The following is a 16189-nucleotide window of genomic DNA, read 5'->3' on the forward strand; positions in this document are numbered from 1 at the left end:
TACTGTATGGCCTCTCCTGTTGTGAAGCGCAGCTCGTCCTTGACCTCCAGAAATTCCTTCCAACCAACGCTTCCGTGATTCAGTGATCCTTCATCTTTCCCCATGGCAGGGCCTTGGCCTGACAGCTGCTGGGTTTGCAAGTTATTTCCCTGGCTTGGACTGACTCCGAGCCAAAGGAAATAAAGCTGGCAAAATCCTCCAGATTGCTGCACTGCAATATATCCCCTGCCGGGGCCTCCAGAAGGGATGTGGAGTAGGATCTAAGCGCCCAGCATCCCTGCTTGCTGGGGCGGGAGCAGAAGCCCTGGCTCCGTCCCCTCCAGCCTGTTGGGTACCAGGGCTGAAGCAGGTCCAGGATGGCGACACGCACAGACCACAAAGTCGAAAATGAGACCTGGAGAAGAACCATGCGCGTCTGAAGTACAATTCCTTGATAATTTTCCTCCTGGCATGACACAACTCTACCTCTCCCTTCTCCAGGCACAGCCAAAAACCTCCACTGAGGAAGATGTTTAGGCAAAACATGAAAAAAAAAAAACAACCTACCTCATATCATTTCTGATTAACACTTCAAGACCTAGTATTTATTCTCTGATGCCCAAGGAGATTCAGCCTGCTGGGTTTTAATTCTTTATTTTAAAATGTTTTCACAAGTAGCAAAAGGTTGTTTTTTTGAGGAAGGAACACAGAATTGTTGACTATTTTCAGAATGGCTATACAACACATATGCTTTTCCACAGATTCGTATCAGGATAGAAAGTAATATAAATATATATGTAAATATAGAAAAATAAATGATTTAGTACTAACAGGTTCAACTAGGACAATTTCAGTGAGGAAAAAAAAAATGGAAAAAAAAATTGAACAACACAACTTTATAAGACCCTTTTTTAAAGGTATTCAGAATTTTGACCTTTCACTGAGTATGAAAGAGGGGAGAACCACAACTGCCACTGAAATGTGTTTACAATAACTAGATTTTATATCATTCATAGATGTCACACTTTATCAAGTTACTGTGACAAGACAGATATGAAAATGCCAGAAGTGCATAAACTCTGTTTTTTACATAAAAGAGGATATATATTTAAAGCGCATATTTTAAGTTTTAGGGCTGTTACCTCACTTTACCCCAAAATAATTATTTTAGCCTACAAGACAACTGTAACTGCTTGCAATAAAGCAACAGTCTGACAGTACTTGCCCGGCATCTGAGCCAGGCAGGCAGAAGGGCTGGGGCACAGAGAGCAGGATGATAACGAGATCCTGCCGAAGCACTGACATCTTACGCAATTAACTGGAATATTTCATTCATCTACCAGAAGTCAGAAGATTTAGAAATCCAGCTCTTGTTTTTGCCTTTCCTTGCAGAAGCAGTACTTCCCCTGTTTGGCGATCACCAGATCATCTATTACAAACATTATTTTTTCCTCATTTCCAACATCCCAAGTCCCAAACCACCTGTCAGGACCTGTGCAGAGGACACCACGTGAGGTTCAATCTGCCAAAACTCTCCCTATTTTTGGTACAGCCTCCTTAGAAGAGGGTGCAAGGGGCAGTGGAAGAAAACCCACTCCTCTTTTCTCCACCCCGGACCTCGGCCGTGACAGCGGGTCAAGGCACAGCTGGTCCGTCCCTGCCGTCTCCCCTCCATCCCAGGCAGCGGGCAGGAGCCCTCGGAGTGCCAGCACGGGCCATGGCCTCCCTCTAGCGTCTGCAGCACACCTCCTGTGCCTGTGCTCCCCCCTCACCAGTGACCAGAGTCCTTTCAGCTCTCAAAACAAGAGGAAACTGGTTTGGTCCTGTGAGTAATGACCCATAATTAATGTTTATAGACACTCCAGAGTATGAGAATTCACGGAGCCCCAGGAGCGCCTGGGGATCAAGCAGCCTCCAGAAACTCTTCTATAATTAACATTTAATGATTATGCAGAAACCCTGAGGCAAGCAGCTGTCTCTGCTTCTGCAGGAGAGGCCTGAGGGCAATAGGACATGAAGATGAACTATTTAGAAACCCATCATCAGCTTAACTTTTGTCCTCCCATGCCCACGGTCTTCTCACTTGTTCTAGCAAGACAGAGACGTGCAAACGTCACCTTGGCACAATGGCAGCAGTTATATTGTAGGAGAGACTGAAAAACACCCAGCTCGTAGGCCTATCCAAAAATGGCCCCTGACGCTATCGTTAGGTGCGCGAACAAGCTTTGCCCTGTTCAGGACAAGGGCTGGCAGCTCTCAGCCAGGAGGAACCAGCAGCGGCCCATGGACAGGACTGTGCAGCACCCGATGGTAAGGGACCATTCATTGAAAGGGTGGGTGAGGCAAAGGCAGGAGTGCACATTTCTGTCTGCACCTCAGGCCTGGTAATGTTTTAAACCAAATCCTGGGGGGAAAAAAAAAAAAAATCACATCCAGATGCAACCTTAAAAAGGTAAACTAGTAAAACATTAATCCATAAAATCAACATGAGTCAGTGGCTGAAGTAATGAACAAAGTGGCAGAGTTCAAGCAAGTGCAGATACATAAGCAAGATTCTTCTCTTCCCAATTCAGAAAGTAAGTATTTACTGTAATTTACTATAAATCCATTTAATACACCAATGGGTCTCTTTAAAATGCAACTTTGGACAGAACTCTTGCCCCCCACCCCTGAGCATGGAGAACTGGTAAGATCCAGTAGTCGCTCTGCAGGATTCAAGGCTAAGTCTAATAAGCAGAGCGTATCAGTGTTGCTCCTAGCCTTAATCACAGAAATACATTAATGATCACAGTGGTTAATTAAAATATACTCTTTCCTATTAATGTAACATTAGCCTTTATATTTCAAACAGCCCAGCTGACAATTTAATACACTCTTTTAAATTTAAATTCAGTATTTATCCTTGTACCTTTGAGGCATCTCAAAAGCTGCTGTGTTTTGGAAGGCTCTTCAAGGTGAAACAATTTAAGATCTGGACCCACTTACGTGCAGAGCTCTGTTCCTGGTCAAGTCAATGAGCAACGGCAGCCTGCACTTTGTGCAGTAAGGACTTTCACTGAAAAGCTATATTTTAAGACTGTATTTCTACTAAAGGAAAGCTCTATTGTAAACATTTAATAAGATCTGGGAATATAAAATCCTGGTATAAGGTCACTTAATCAAATGTGACCTGAACAGAGACAGACAAGACCAACATGGTACAAGAGCTTTTAAAATAATAGGAAGTATTTGTTTACATTCAGGTTTTAAATGTGTATTTTCTGTATTTTCAGTGAAAGTGCTTACTGCACAAAATGCTGGATGCTGTTGCTCACTGACTGGAACATCAACACCCACACAGTTGCTTTATTTCCCCTTCCAAGTTATGAAAAAGTGCTAGAGAAAATTCTTTGCTCCTGGTCACAGGCTTTAAACACCGATTGCAAGGATCCAGGTTCTGAAGTTGTAAAAGACCCTGCATGAACGACCCCACGGTCCGAAGGCACAGCCAGGACAGACTACAGAAGAGCGCCCTGCTCTCAGGACTTTGCATCACGGCAGCATGAGGGATTTTGCCAGTCTCATCCAGAACCATTTTTTGGTGCAAGGATTGGTGTAATCACAAATTGTAATGAACCGTAAGATACTTGGAAACTCGTTCTTCATGGTTTTGCACTTGACTGGAATCAGCCGTTTGAGACGAGCACCTGAAAGACAGGTCATACAGGCAGAGGATTACACAGAACCACAGTCAGATCCTGTATCCATTTCCTCCCCACAGCAGCACACACACCACAGGATCCAGGTTTGCTCCTGATTGCGTGTCATCTCATTATAATGCAACTACCTCTCACCCTGAAGAACAAGTTTCTGAATCCCAAGCCCTCTGCTAAGAACACTTCACTCAAATACGTAGCAGGACCCCACCTTGCATGTGTAGGGCAGCTTGCGCTGGTGGGAGTGATAAAGGCCTAACGAACTGCAGACATAAAAGAACAGAGCACGGTTTCTTGTGGAATGCAAACAGGAATACACAGTCCTGACTACTTCCAGGTGTGTATGAAGAGAAAGTTGAGAGACTAAGCTGCTTCTAGATGGTCAGCTTTGCTGCGTTATCTCCAGTTCTTTTTCTTCCTACCCTGATTTACTCAGATAGGCTGCAGATGTTACCTACCAAGGGGCTGCAAGGAATCACTCTGCTAACACGAACTGCTTTTTCTGAGGCATTCACCAGATGAGACAGCTCTCCCTGTGATTGCTACTGCTTGAAGGAGCAGCTCTTCTAAAGAGGAACCACTCTCCTTATAATTCTCCATAGGGATAGTCGCTACCAGCTAAACTGTGCTGCCCAGCGCAAGTGATGACACTGAGACCTGCATGAGGCAAATAACCAAGATTTCATAACTGCAGCAGATGCTTAAGTAATCCGTGGAGCTCCCAGAACTTGCCACCAAACCCTTCTGCGTGTTATTTACCCCACGCAAACAAGGAACTCTGTGATTTCTATAAGCCTGTACTTACACGCATGTTTTTACTGGTAGAGTTCAGGTCATTACAGATGGGTATTTCTTATCCTGTTGTTCTAATGAAAGGTATGATGCCAACAAAGAACTGGTGAAGAACTAAAAGGACTTTGCCACAAATCTTGATGACTGGGGGCCGATGCACCATGCTAGGGGTGTTCAATAGATTAACGGCCATCATATGAAATTACTGTTTCAAGGAAGATGGAGCTAATTCATAGGTCTGCCACTGGCTTCGTTTTGGAATAACGTGTATCTATCTGACCTGCTTCCAGTTTAACCTCTGGCATGTCATTTAAAATACCACATCAGATACCTCATCTAGAAAAGAGACTTTACATGCAGACACTCCTACTGATATTACATATCCTCCATACTATTAGGCTGTATTGCACTTACTCCCCAGCAACATACGCAAGTGTAGGATAACTAGTGGTTAGAGAAAAGCAATCTGAACAGACTTGACAGAAGTAAATTGGTGGATTTTCAATTCAGAACAAAATATGTCACAGATTTTTCCAGTCCAAGTTGAACATTCATTCCATATTTTGTTTACCTATCCACAATACTCAAGGATCTCTGCAAAAAGCTGCATGTTCATTACCTGCTACTCTATTCCCAGCATTTACTCACACCCTGAATTTATTATAATACTTTTCTCTTTAGTAGCGTATTTCCTGTATGGATCTTGAAGCACTTCACAAGCCTGACATGCAGATACAACATCTCTGAAGCAGGCAGCGTTAGCCCACTTGACAGCTGGAGCACTGAAGCAGACAGCTAAGGTGCTCGCTCGCGGTCATGCAGAAGTTCAATGGCAGGGTAAGGAACCAAATCCAGGTCCCTGCCTGCACAACAAAATTATAAAGCCGCTGTTAGTTTTAATGGCTGCTTCTAATAGCGATAAATCTCTGTTTGCTTAGTGAAGGGCATTACACCCAGGGCAAGCCCTGTGCCTGGGTGGATTTTCACACACGTGAAACGTAGGTCAGTGGTGAGAACCCAGGTCTGAGACCATGTTACCAGTTCTGTAACTATCAGCTATTTGTTTTCTCCTTTCTCACCTGTATTTGTCTAATCTATTTAAACACACCTAAGACTACCCCTCATTCTGCATTTGTGCAGTGCCCAACATCACAGCTCTGATCTCAGCTGGAGATGTTACTGTAAGAAAAAGTACAATGTTGATATGCAATTTAAAATGAGATATTTGTGAGATCTTACCCGGGGAAAGACTAAGAGCAAATTTGGTCTGAAAATCACATTCATTGCTTTCCAGGTAATCATCTGAAATGACCACCACCATCCTCCGACACCTGAAAATGAAGCAGTCAGGGGAGAAAAAAATAAGATGTCAGCAGAGATGCTTCTCATTCTCACTGGTAGAAGTATGTATTCTGAATTGCTGTGGTGGAGAAATGAACCCGCCAGCTGTGTTCCAGCAGGAATTAACTACAGAGCAAGGACTACTGACAAACAGATAGCTACGTTATACACAAAAACCTCATTACAGATACACACTCATATACCAAAACATGAGGAAATAGCAAAGTCCAGATTGCCTATGCAATCTTTATTTGGTCCTCTGTCTATAAATTACAAACAATGCCACCTTAATTATCTGCTTACATGCTGCCTTTATTGACTGAGCATAACCAGTACTTTTTAGTATTAGAATGAACTGGACAGAGGTTTTTTGTACTCATATTACTGCGAATTCACCTGGTTTCATAAATTTGAGCTCCATTCTCCAGTCTGTTGCTTACATTCGAGGTGCCTGGTTGCAAACTACATATAAGGCTTTTTATGGAAAGCTACGCTGTAAAACAGCCAAAACAGTGAGGCCTTGTGAAGGTCTCTGTTAACGCCAAGCCCCCTCCCTTTGAAAGGCTGGTGTTTAAAAGCCAAACACCTGCCTTGGGATTTTTCACTCCCTATCTGGGGAGTTGCTTTCATGTCCCACAGCTCCCACCGCAGCCGAGTCCCACACAGGTCTGAAGGATCCTTGAAGTCAGTGCCAGAGCCAACACCAGTGCTGCCCCCTTGAACTGTGGGGTGGAGCTAACTCAGCCTGGAGCTCCATTCACTTCCAGATCACCTCCAAGGATGTGACTGCAGGATATTACAGCCAAAGAAAAGGGATCGAACGTAAGCAGCATCACTATAGTGGCATTTCCCTTGTGAACACAATGAAGCGACATGTTTGGGAATGCTCAAGTCTTCCTTCTTGAGCCAAGAGCATAAAACAAACCCCATAAACACATCCTTGTGCATTTTTACTGCTTCACTGGCACCACACTGCAGACATCATGGTAAAATGAACATAATGTTCCATTACACTCAGCTGTCCCAGACAGCCACGGTTCACTTACCTCCTTTCTATAAGTTCTCCGCTGATGGACCACACACACGTTCCTGGCAAGACATCCCGATCAAATACACAGAGCTTCAGTTTGAACTCTGTTTGTTCCAGCTCCCTGATCATCTCCTGGACAAACTGAAGGTCCTTCTGACAGTAGCAGATGAAGGCATCAAACATCTCTGCTGTGTTCCCTGAAACCATTAAAGATTTAGCACTCATCTTCTACTATAAATGAAGTTCACTCCTGTAGTGAACTTTCACTAGCTCCCACAGACTTTGACTCAGAATCAGGAGGTTGACAGAGAAGCTCTGGCCAAACTTGCGAAGGTAATTTAACACTTTCCCAGCCAGGTACCCTTCAGCCTGGCTCCTGTCCATAACAGGGCTGGCAGGAGGTAACACATGTCTATGCCTTGACTGCTTTGGTTCACAGTCCAGGCTAGTCACAGAAACCCACATCTGCTGGCAGTGGTTAGGGAAGAATAGCTAAGATGCAGACACGCAGAATCTGCAGAGGCAATAACATCCAGCCACAGGGAGCGGGGGTAGACAGAGTCTGGGAAGAGCCAGAGGGAGCAGAGTACCCCACATGATGCAACTCAGAGCCCTGATGCTCCAGGATTTCACTGGGCATCATGTATCTAAAATATCCTTACGGCTCCAGGAACTAGTTCTCTAGTTCAGGTCACAAAGATACAAACCTCCCAACCAAAACCCTCCTGCAGGCCCTTCATCCAGCAGTCCTGACACTCGCTGTCTACTGAGCTACAAGGTGGGCCTTGAAATTTGGAAACTGCAATTTTTATGGCTAAGATGTCAAACTTGGGTACCTGAAGTCATATCCTAATTGGCCCTGTATTCCAAAGATGTTAATGTCTGGCAGCTCTCGTTTATTTAGCACTTAATGAAGTATTAAAGTGCTATATTTTAAGGGCAATGCCTCTCATAATTAAGCGCCTTAATACTGCTGGATTGTTTCCCACTGCCTTATTTTTTTTTTCATATCAATGTCACTACATATATTTTCAAGTTTTTATGCCAGTTAAAGCCTACCACAGTGAAAAAATAGGTCAGGCTCTAAAAGCTGCTGGGAAAAGTAGGAACCCGGCAGGCAGATCCAGCTCCAGAAGCATCCAGTGAAGCAGAAGGGTAGCTGTCTGCCAGGCCAATCAAACCGTGGGTACTGCTTCAGGGGCACAGCGCCAACTTGGGGGTCACGTCAGGCAAAACTGCCATGTACAAACACCAGCATGTTGGTCTATGGACATTTGGGGAGGGTTAACGATGTCCCCACGTACAGCAAAGGTGACCACCCACAGTCAGACGAGTCAGGGGAGCATCTGAAGAGGTGAGCTGGCACAGATCCATTCAGCCTCGGCTGCTGCTCTGTCTGTCACTGAACTTTATAAGATGTCCGCTTCCTCAGCCCACGGCTGCGCACGCAGCCCAGCGCACGGGTGGAAACGCAGAAGAGTGCGCACGCAGCCCAGCACGCAGTTGCACATGCACACAGTTGCACACGCAGAGCTGCAGGCACAGCCCAGCAAGCACACACACAGGGAACTGTGTTTCCTCTCTCCCCCCACTTCACACCCAGCCATACTTCAAACCCTGCTTCCTTTTTATTCAAGGTGGTTAAATCTGCTGAAGACAGGGCAGCATAGCCAACCAATCATCTCTGACATCCTTCCCCCCTGACTCCAACCCACAGTGCTTTCAGCAGCTGTTGCTCTGTGCCAGGCTGTGCTAAGGGACACGTTTCTGGGAAGTCTCCTCCCATGCGTGTCCAGTGGGCTCTGTGCCAGCCTGTTTCTGGGTACGGCGTTCCCCAGGATTACTTTTCCTCTCTGCCCTAGGGAACAGGAAAAATGAAAGTGCCTGCAGACTACCAGCTAAAGCATTCTGGCCTAGGCTATGAAAAGTCACGGGGAGTAGTAAAAGCAAACAAGTCTGTGCTTCCTACGGGGACCTGCTACAGCTGAAGGCAATTCCAACACAAGGTATCAGGCAGCAATGTAATCATGGGCGCTTACCGTACGGATCATCCCTGGTGGTGATGCCCATCAGTTCTGACGTCTTCGGCACGCTGCTGTCTACTGCTGGCACTTGAAGCGGCTGGTCGGCCTGCTCCTGCTTCTTCTGTAAGTATTTCCTACAGTCCTCCTCTGCAAAAACACACAACCAATGCAAGAGGCTTTACACTGCTGGGGTTCTTTAAAACAGGAACAGCTATTTCATGGATCAGGGATATCAGAAGGAAACCCCCTGTCTAGTTTTTTTGGTACCTACAATTTCTCTCACCCCTTTTTGAACCTCTTGATACTGGCTCTACCACCTCCTCTAGCAATTAATTCCTGAAGCTCGCTCTTGCTTTTTAAACACTTTATTCATTTTAAACCATCTCCTATAATTCTTAGTTCTAGTATATCCCAGTATACTTTCAACAGATGCATCATGTACATAAAGGTCTCAGCTCTACTGTCTGCTCTCACTGTTATGCACTTCAGAGTATTTAAAAACATAAAATAATTGGTGGGGATTCTCCATTAGAAGTCTTCATATTAGCTTTTACTAATAAATGTAGACACACACTAGCTTGTTCACACCACCGCCCTATCGCCAGCCAGAACTGCATGTAAAATTCTAAGGAGCCCCTAAAACAAGCTTTATATCGTGCAAGAGTGTCCTGGTTTAACCAGGATAGGGTTAAGTTTCCCCAGCAGTGGGGGGGAGCTCTAGCCGGGTTATTCAGATACCATGTGGACGTCACATCCTGGCAGGTCACATTTTCCTGGCGCGGGAGCGCGGTGCACTCGTGGTTTTGTACATCGTGCTTCAAACTTCTGTATTTGGTAGCTATTTTGCTCTGTTCATTGCTATCACTATTACTGTTATTGTTATTGTTGTTGTTTGTTGTGTTGCTATTGCATTGTTGTATTAAACCTTTCCTTATTTCAGTCTTGGGGCTTTGTATTTCACTCCCTTTGTGGGGGAGGGGCAGCGGCCGCGTGGTCTCAGACCCCGGCAGAGGCTAAACCACCACAAAGAGCTAGTGGAGATCCTCTTTATCTCAGGCAGAGAGGGTGTGTACCTCCCCTCTGGGATAACTGAAGGGCAAGCAGGCCTGTCATCTTCACTGCTGTGAACTTCCCAAACAGGACAGTGATGGACACAGATCTATTATAAACAGATTTTGTTTAAAAATGAATGATAAATCTCAATGTTAAGTCTGTGGAGAAGTGACAAGAAACCTTGCAGCCTCTGCCACTCTGCAATATGCAATCACAGAAGAACTTGAAAGTAAAAGGAGATTTGAAAACAGGAATTAACAAAAATATGAAACTCCCTAGAGACTTCTCCTTTACTTAAGATTTTAAAAAAACCCAACAAGTATCAATCAGAAAAGTACTGATCACTCAGAGAGTTAGGCTGGCACAGCTAGAGATCACTGGTACCATGGCAGTAGCAGAGTAAAGGATTTCCTGGCAGTGCAGGATGAGGGTAGGAGCCCAGTAAGCGCTGCTGTAGTACAGCCCTCATTGGTAACGAGCAGGTCTGCAGGCAGCCCAGCTCCTGAGGCCTCATCCTCTGCTTCTATCTCATAGTTTTGCATCTCGTGACTGGATTATCCCCAATCTAATAAAGAGTCAGATCTGATCAAAGCTTTTCCTGAGGCTGTGGCATTCCCAGTCTGCCTCTTTCCTCCTCCTTTCTCCCCAGACCTGCAGTGGAGAGAAGACTCAGCTGCATTCTTTACCAGGCAGAAAGTTCAGATTTCAGGTCTTTCCTTACTTAAGCACAGCCTCGTGTCCCACCTCTCTGCTAGCTGACTGTTGCCGTGAGGTGTGCACATTTCGTGTCAGGTCAGTCAGTGTCTTTGAAATCACGATTAAAGGCACTTTGAATTGACCAGCGGGTTCAGAGGTTCCACGGGAAGAACTGGCACACAGGCACCACCTTCCATGTGCCTTGGTCCCCTAGGTAGCCAGGTTCACAACCCAAAATATTGCTGAATAGGCAAGAACAGGCAATTATTTAAAGGCATACTAATACTAGTGCTCAATATAGAAATGTTCATTTTAAGCGTATTTCCTCCATGTCTTCTCTTCTTGCTTCTCCCAGCTGCAAAAGTGGCATCTATGATGCCCTGCCCTGCGTTTTTCTAGACTGGTGCCCAGAGCTCATCACCCCACTACTCATGGCTGCCACACATTCTCATTAACACAAGCATTCTCCCGATTCATGTAGTCAAGCCTACACACAGACTTCTGATGGCATCATGCTGTGACCCCAGACCCCATTTATCCCTACAGGATAAACCTGAGAGCTGGGCAAAGCTTTCAAAACAAAACACCGGAGCCTCATGGTTTTATTACAAGTTCAAACCTGGGACCATATCACACTGAAACTGCCAGTAGGCCCAGCAAACCTGCAGGGATGAAAGACATTCACTAATCTGGCATGGATTAGTCCCCAGATGGAAACAATGCCTGACTGTACAGGTTAACGAGAGCGACCGAGGGTCAGAGATGACTTTGCAGGCCCATAAAGAAAAAGGATGCAAACCAATACAACGAAGTAGCAAAAAGCTCCTCCAAGCTAAGCTGTCTCGCTCCACCCAGCATCTAACTAACACAGTGCGGGCTTTACATTCCTCCAATGGTCAAACAAAAGCCTGAGGTATTGGAGAGAAAAAATAAAAACATGACACCTAAAGTGCAAAATGATTAGCACGATGAGAAGAGAGAGAAAACAGACTCAGTAACCGTTAAGCAGGAAAGTAGAACTTTTATAACAGGTCAGGAGGAAACAAAAATCATTGAATTTCATCAGGGAAGAGTTAGCACAAACGTACCAAACCAAGTGACTTCACATCCCTAAAGATGACTGTACAACAAAATAAGCTGCTGAGAAAGATCACAGTTAGGGCAGACCTGCTGGGATGGAAAAGCTGCATCCTGCAAGTGTCTGTACTCCAGACAGCGAAACAGAGGAGCTGCTGAGACAGCCCCACTGTACAGAGTGGCCAAAAGCTGAACTATTCAAGGCCGCAGGAGACACCAATTTTTAGCATTCTAAGCATAGCCAGCAATGGAGCATACAATGAGAAGACAGGGAACTGGTTCTGCAGTAGAAACCACAAACCAAACATGTCCTCTGGAGCTGCACAGCGCCAACGAGTTGCGTTTAACGGGGATCCTGTGTCCCAAAGGAGCTTGGCTCATTTGCCCACACAAAGGCATAAGGTGTCACTTGAGAGACCCCAGAGTGTCCAAGACATCTGTTAGCATGGTATGCCACTGGATGTACAAATGACCTGTGTCCATCAGGAGGTAGAGGCCGTGTGAGATATCCTGACGCCTCTCAAATGACTTGAGATGTGAGCAGCCGAATAGTGCCCCAGATCTGCACCTCCTATGATGAAAGCACAGACTGCAGAAACCTCAATACTGAGTTTTCTGAATCTGAACTGAACCCCACTGCACGAGTCCTAATGGCATACACAAAGATGCCCTTGGCAACAGGAAATACTGTGCATAAGAGTGCACGCAACTGTCCATTTCCTTTCCTCTTATGAGGATAAGTATCTCCAACTTCTGCAAGAGCTCAGAGTGCTAGCATGAGGTAACAGGCCCTGGCTGCAATCCTCAGCCAAAAGTAATAGGATAGGAATGGCCATGCTGGGTCAAGGCTGAGGGTCCATCTACACTAGTATCCTGTCTCCAGCAGTGGTTAAAAACAGATGCCTAGGGGAGAACATAAAAATAAAATAAGTGTACAGTGATATTTTCCTACAATAATATATCTTTTAGGTATAATCTACAATCTATTTTCATAATCTATCTTTTGGACAATTTGCAGTTAAGGAATTTCCTGAGCCAGAGGCAATATTTTTGTGTTGAATAGCCCTCAGCGGGTTTTTCTTCCAAGAATTTATCTGTCTCCTCTTATCAGCGTGACCCACCGCCAGGCTAAACTTGTGACTTTCCTGAAACTCAAGTTCCTCCCACTCATTCTGCTGTTGTCTATTCAGGCTCTGACAAAGACTGGCCACCACATTCCCTTCCAGGGGTCCAGCTCCTCAATTCAGAGCTGGAAGAAGCCTCGGTGATGCCAATGTTTCTGTGAAGCCCCAGCTCTCTAGCACAGCTGGAAGCTTCTGCTATTTGTTATGAACCTCTGATCAGTGGATCATGAAGCACACTGAATTTTTTGTCTTTCCCAACACTGAGTCTTCAGAGTGTGTTCTTGAGTAGGAAGAACTACAGGCATATGGGAAAGTCCTCCATTGCTCAGGAGGACATTGGTCAGGTTGTCTACATAGATGAATTTCTACATCTTCACTTATCTCCATGAGTAACAGGAAGTGAGATTTATTATTTCTTCATCACTAACCCAGTAAGCTCTATTATACAACACAGGACTTCAATGGAGTCTCTGGCTTTGGGAATCCTTTGGCAATGAATTTTCCCTTCTGATGACAGCTGGCTTCCCTCTGAAATTCTGTGATCATGAAGAATATGAAGAGTCTACAAAGAACAGGTCTTCAAAACAGTACTACGATCTGCATACTTCTCACTGACCTATGTCAATTTTTTTCAGTTTGCAAGAAAATTTTTTTCCCTTCCATTATGTGGTTCCACACACTCCTCATCTCTCCCTGCAAATACCTTCCCATCACACTAGAACTGCACGTCATCATTTTCACAGTCCAGTGTCTGTGCAACCTGTCTCCTGGCTGACCTGGCCCAATGTGTCCTCTGACACACAGAAACTTTATTAAGACTGGGCTCTAGATTACTTTCAAGGGCTCATGGTTAGCAGAAATACAGTGTGCTTCTCCCTTCTCTCCCGGAAGCTATGCGAGGCTGCTATGAAAACACCGAGGAGGTCACTCCACAGTCTGGCGAGGGCCTTCCTGCTTGCGTGGGATTTTTTCTTAACATCACCTCCCCGGACAGAGCAGCAAAACCCAACACCAGCAGCATCCCCTCCCTCCCTCCCTGCCTGCCTCCCCGGCATCAAGGAAGCACCGCGCTTAGCTGGGCCCCGCTATCGCAGAGGGCGGCAGGAGCCGCACGCAGCGCTCCCAGGACAGCCCGGGGCCCCGCCAAAGACACGGCCTCCCCGCGCCGGCCCACAGCGGCGCCGCAGAGGTAGGGCCAGGCTCGGCCCCGCAGACACCCGGGCCTGTGGCAGGCCCTGGCCGCCTGAGGGGCCACCGCTCCGCCGGCCTCCCCGGCACCTCCCGGCCCGGGCGCGGAGGGCTCCCCGCTGCCGGGGCCGGCGGCGCGGGTCGGGTCGGGTCGGGTCGGGTCGGGGCGGGCGGGCCCCGCTGAGGGCAGGGGCCGCCCAGGGGGCCGGGGGTGCCTCACCCACGCTGTCGGTCAGGTCGAGGAGCACGTCGTGGCGGCCCAGGCGGCGCAGGAGGTCGAGGAGGCGGCCGACGGTGGCGCCGCCGGGGCAGCGGCACTGCCAGTCCTCCAGCAGCGCGGCGGTGGGGTCGGGCCGCGCCTCCAGCCGCCGGATCTCCAGGTACTCGCAGCCCAGCTCCTCCGCCAGCGCCGTCCAGTCGGCGGCCGCCGCCGCCCGCGGGTTGAGGTAGAGGCCGAGGCGGCGCCGCACGCCGTAGTTCAGCGCCACCATGGGCATAGCGTGGAGGTCGGGCCGCGACGCGACGGGGCCGGGGCCGGGGCCGGGGCTCGCCGGCGCCGTGGCCATGGCTCTGGCGACTCCCGCGGCCCTTTCGCTTCCCGCCTCGCCCCGCCTCGCCGCCGCCCGCCCTCCCCCGGCCGCCGCCGCCGCCGGGCGCTGCCCGCCCTCCCCTGCAGGGTGCGCGGCGGCCGCGCGTTTCCCGCCGCCTGGCTGGAGGCCGCGCTGCCTCGGAAGGAGGCGAACGGCGCTGGGCCATCGCCCTCTCCTTCGGCTCCGCTCCGGCCGCGGGCAGCCTCGGACGGGAACGCGCGGGACCCGTGCTGTGTCGGGGGAGACGCTTCTGCCATGCAGGGAACAGTGCTGTCCCTAACGCTGTTCTCCCCTTTTCCCCCCCGAAATCACCTCAGGATGGCTACATTCCCGTCCAGCCCCCTAATACGACAAACGGTGGGATTATGAACATGGCCCCGACAGGGCAGGTGTTCAAAATCACTTGGTTTGTCTCCTTTAGGGTAGAACTCGCTTTTGTGTTCAGCAGCAGTTCTTCTCTCAGTCCAGTCCTGAGCCTGTCTACCCAAGTCAGTGTTGAAAGAGATTTAACAGAAGTTACAAAAGGGGCCCAAACAGATCCCTAGTGGTAGTAAATCCAGAGCCATATCCCATCTACTGAGAGAGGGCTGCTTTGGGGATTGAGGAGTTCAAACCTGGGCTGTCCGTCTGGTGACAATGTTCCACGACAGCACAGATAGAGCTACCTCCAGATTCCCAAACTCTTCAAGCAAGCACAACATTCTGCATAAAACCAAAATGCTTAAAGTGGCCAGGGAACCATTTTAGCCAGTTTTTAGTGCTAAGTACAAAATACAGTTTTCAGCTGTGAACTGAACAGTTTCCAGCTTCCAGGCTGGCACCAAAAGCAACCTGGGCACTGCAAGGACTCCAGGGCTGTTTTCAAGAGGAATTTAGTGTTTCTCCAAAGTACTGTAGGAGACACAGTAAAAAACCGTCCTCTGAAGTCTTGCTCTGTCTATGGATCTCTGTGGAAATGAGCAAGATAAAATATTCCAGTAGCAAAACTTTTAATTGCACAATGAGTGGTAGTTTTAAAGCTTTAAAACATGAAAAATTAGCATAAGAAAGTTCACTAGAAAGAGTTCTGACTGAACAGCTGCCAAATAAACCATCTGCTCCAGTTTGTAAAGAGAGAAGTTTAGCTGTGACAGCTGTAAGCACCAGCGGAAGGCAAAAGGCACTGGAAAAGTAGCCACACCTCCTCCAAACAGAAAGGCCACGCCATTTTGGTTAATTAATATTAGTTGGGCAGCCCCTTGCAACCAAAGGACTTTACAGAGTTGAGAGTGATACAGTGTCCATGGGGGTGAGACCCTCAGCGCCGAAGGGCAGCCAGTCCTGGAGAGCGACAGGCGAACCGCCTCGGAGCTCACAGCAGCAGCCTAAGCACTGAAGTGAAAACACGAGATCCCATCACCACAAGCAGTGCTAATCCACAACCTCCAAATACCCACCTCCAGCTCGTGTCCCTGGGAACGCTGAAGAGGCAGATCCCTAGTTGCTCTGCTGTGGCCAGACTTCTACGCTGGCTTGGTTCAAGGAGATTAACTGTTACCCTGGCATCTTCAGTAGCGTAAGCTCACATGGAGCGCTTCTCCAGCACGCACCTGGACAGCCT

General features: G+C 47.6%; 1 protein-coding gene across 1 annotated transcript; it reads right to left on the reverse strand.

Annotated features, from left to right (window-relative positions):
• Positions 1–617: 617 nt before the first annotated feature.
• On the reverse strand, positions 618–14613 carry MYD88 (MYD88 innate immune signal transduction adaptor). The gene is made up of 5 exons (XM_074869441.1): positions 14220–14613; positions 8877–9008; positions 6854–7034; positions 5706–5797; positions 618–3665 (listed from the first exon to the last, which is right to left on the reverse strand). Exons 1-5 carry the CDS (start codon positions 14563–14565, stop codon positions 3511–3513), a joined length of 906 nt encoding a protein of 301 aa, XP_074725542.1. The 5' UTR covers positions 14566–14613; the 3' UTR covers positions 618–3510.
• Between the last annotated feature and the right edge of the window lie 1576 nt (positions 14614–16189).

This window comes from Strix uralensis, chromosome 1 (assembly GCF_047716275.1).
Source record: "Strix uralensis isolate ZFMK-TIS-50842 chromosome 1, bStrUra1, whole genome shotgun sequence".
Lineage (NCBI taxonomy): Eukaryota > Metazoa > Chordata > Aves > Strigiformes > Strigidae > Strix > Strix uralensis.